The sequence below is a fragment of the Gadus morhua genome, chromosome 22 (assembly GCF_902167405.1).
Source record: "Gadus morhua chromosome 22, gadMor3.0, whole genome shotgun sequence".
Lineage (NCBI taxonomy): Eukaryota > Metazoa > Chordata > Actinopteri > Gadiformes > Gadidae > Gadus > Gadus morhua.
Window position 1 is genome coordinate 13,210,704 of NC_044069.1, and position 2,198 is coordinate 13,212,901.

Genomic DNA, 2,198 nt, shown 5'->3' on the forward strand with positions numbered 1-2,198 from the left:
TTTGACGTCGGCGCAGTGTGTGTGTGTGTGGGTTTGGGTGTGTGTGCGTGTGCGTGTGCGTGTGCGTGTGCGTGTGTGTGTGTGTGTGTTTGTGAACAAAGCCGAAGGGGTCACTGAACAGAGAATTCTTTCTCCTTTTTCACCACATCACACTCACAGATGTGTTAATATCTCTCTCTCTATATATATATATATATGAGGTATAAAAAAAGATGTTCATGGTTAATTGGCCTCCAGATGGAGATACTAGCATCATACATAGTGTTTCAGCTTGGCGTGGACTTTATGGTTGTCTTTTCTGTGTTTCCCGTTGCCGTGGACGTGCTTCTTCACGTGGGCCCTGGGGGAATGTGTGCTGCGCATCCCGCCCAAGCAGTTTAGGTAGCTGGGCGGGATGTCGCCCTCGCCGTTCCCCGCTCCCCCGCCGGCCCCCCAGTTCACCTCGGACCTCAGGGTGTCCACCACCACGTAGCTCCCGGGGGGCTCGGGGTAGCCCTCTCCGGGGACGGCGGGGCAGTACGAAGGGGCTTCTTGCGCCGGAAGTTGGATCGGGGTGTGGTCTCCCCCCGGTTGCCGCCGCCGCCACCGCGGCGACGGCAGCGAGGTGGCGCCGCGGCGGTAGCGCTTCTCCAGTCGCTGGGAGACGGCCAGCTGGAGCAGGTGGAGGAGCTCCAGCAGGTTCAGCAGCAGGGAGAGGCCGGCGATGGCCTGCGTGTAGATGGTGAAGATGGTCTTCTCGGTGGGCCGCGACACGAAGCAGTCCACCGTGTGGGGGCAGGGCAGCCCCACGCACTCGTAGCGCGCGGCGATCACGAAGCCGTCGTACAGCACCCACAGGCCGGCAATGAAGCCCGCCTCCAGGAGCACGGTGACGGAGATGGTGACGGTGTACACCCCCAGCAGCCTCCCCTTCAGCTTCGGAGACTCCGACGCCTCCTTGGCGGCCTTGCCGGCGTTCTCTCGCAAGCCCTCTTCCTCGCCCCCCTCTTCCTGGATGACCTCCAGTCCCTTGCCCTTCCTAGCCGCCCTCGCCCCGGAGGACGCCACCGCCGCGCTTCGGCCCCGCCCCTCTTGTTGCGCCGCCCTCTCCCCCTCCGCCACCCCGTCCTCCTCCTCCGCCTCCTCCTCCTCGGACTGGTCCTTGGCCGTGCGCACCGCCAGGTAGCCGAAGTAGAAGATGGTGGGCGTGGCGACGAAGATGACCTGCAGCACGAAGTAGCGGAAGTGGGAGATGGGGAAGGCGCGGTCGTAGCACACCGACTCGCAGCCGGGCTGCTCCGTGTTGCACACAAAGTTGCACTGCTCGTCGTCCCAGGCCGACTCGGCGGCCACGCCCAGCACCAGCATGCGGAACAGGAGGAGCACGGTGAGCCACACGCGGCCCACGCGCGTCGAGTGCTCCTGGCCCTCCTCCAGCAGGTGCTCCAGGAAGGACCAGTCGGCCCGGGACATGGTCCCCCACCGCCGCGAGCCTGGTGGGACCTGGGGGGGGGGGGGAGAGAGGGAGAGAGGGAGAGAAAGAGAGAGAGAGAGAGAGAGAGAGAGAGAGAGAGAGAGAGAGAGAGAGAGAGAGAGAGAGAGAGAGAGAGAGAGATGGAAGAGAAAAAGAAAGTGAGATAGAAAAGGAGTGGCAGAGTGAAAAGGGTAGAGTTGTAAAGGGAGATAGAGGTGACAGAGAAAGGATTAGATAAGATGTATTAGCCCTTCTTTTTTTGTATTAGAGCAGCCCTTCTCCTTGTGAGACAAAACAACTTGAAGCTGAAACTCATAGCCACCATATGTTTTTCTCTTCCCTGAGTTTGGATAAAGGTGTGATAAAAGGTGTTTGATGTTTACCGTGGGCAACCAACCAAGGATTTGAGTTTCTCCTTAACGCGACCACAAAAGTATGTCTGTTTTTCTTTACTATTCTGGAACAGAACAGCTCCTCTTATTTATTATTCCATGACCTCACAGCAACATCACACTTCCACAAGCCTCTTCTAAACAAAGTGTGTGTTTGTGTGTATGTGTGTGTGTGTGTGTGTGTGTGTGTGTGTGTGTGTGTGTGTGTGTGTGTGTGTGTGTGTGTGTGTGTGTGTGTGTGTGTGTGCTACCATATGATGAAGCCATAAAAAGAAAACTGAAATTAAAAAAATAGTGTACTGGCTATTTAATGTTTACAATACGTTATTAATACATGTATCTGCTCAATTAAA

At 56.7% G+C, this 2,198-nt stretch overlaps 1 protein-coding gene across 1 annotated transcript in view; it reads right to left on the reverse strand.

Moving 5' to 3' along the window:
* Positions 1-1,479, reverse strand: part of gja4 (gap junction protein alpha 4) — a 1,650-nt gene extending 171 nt beyond the window's left edge. The window contains exon 1 of the mRNA XM_030346321.1: positions 1-1,479. This exon is cut by the window's left edge and continues 171 nt beyond it. Within this exon, the coding sequence (XP_030202181.1) occupies positions 253-1,452 (1,200 nt within the window). The 5' untranslated portion in view covers positions 1,453-1,479 and the 3' untranslated portion in view covers positions 1-252.
* Between the last annotated feature and the right edge of the window lie 719 nt (positions 1,480-2,198).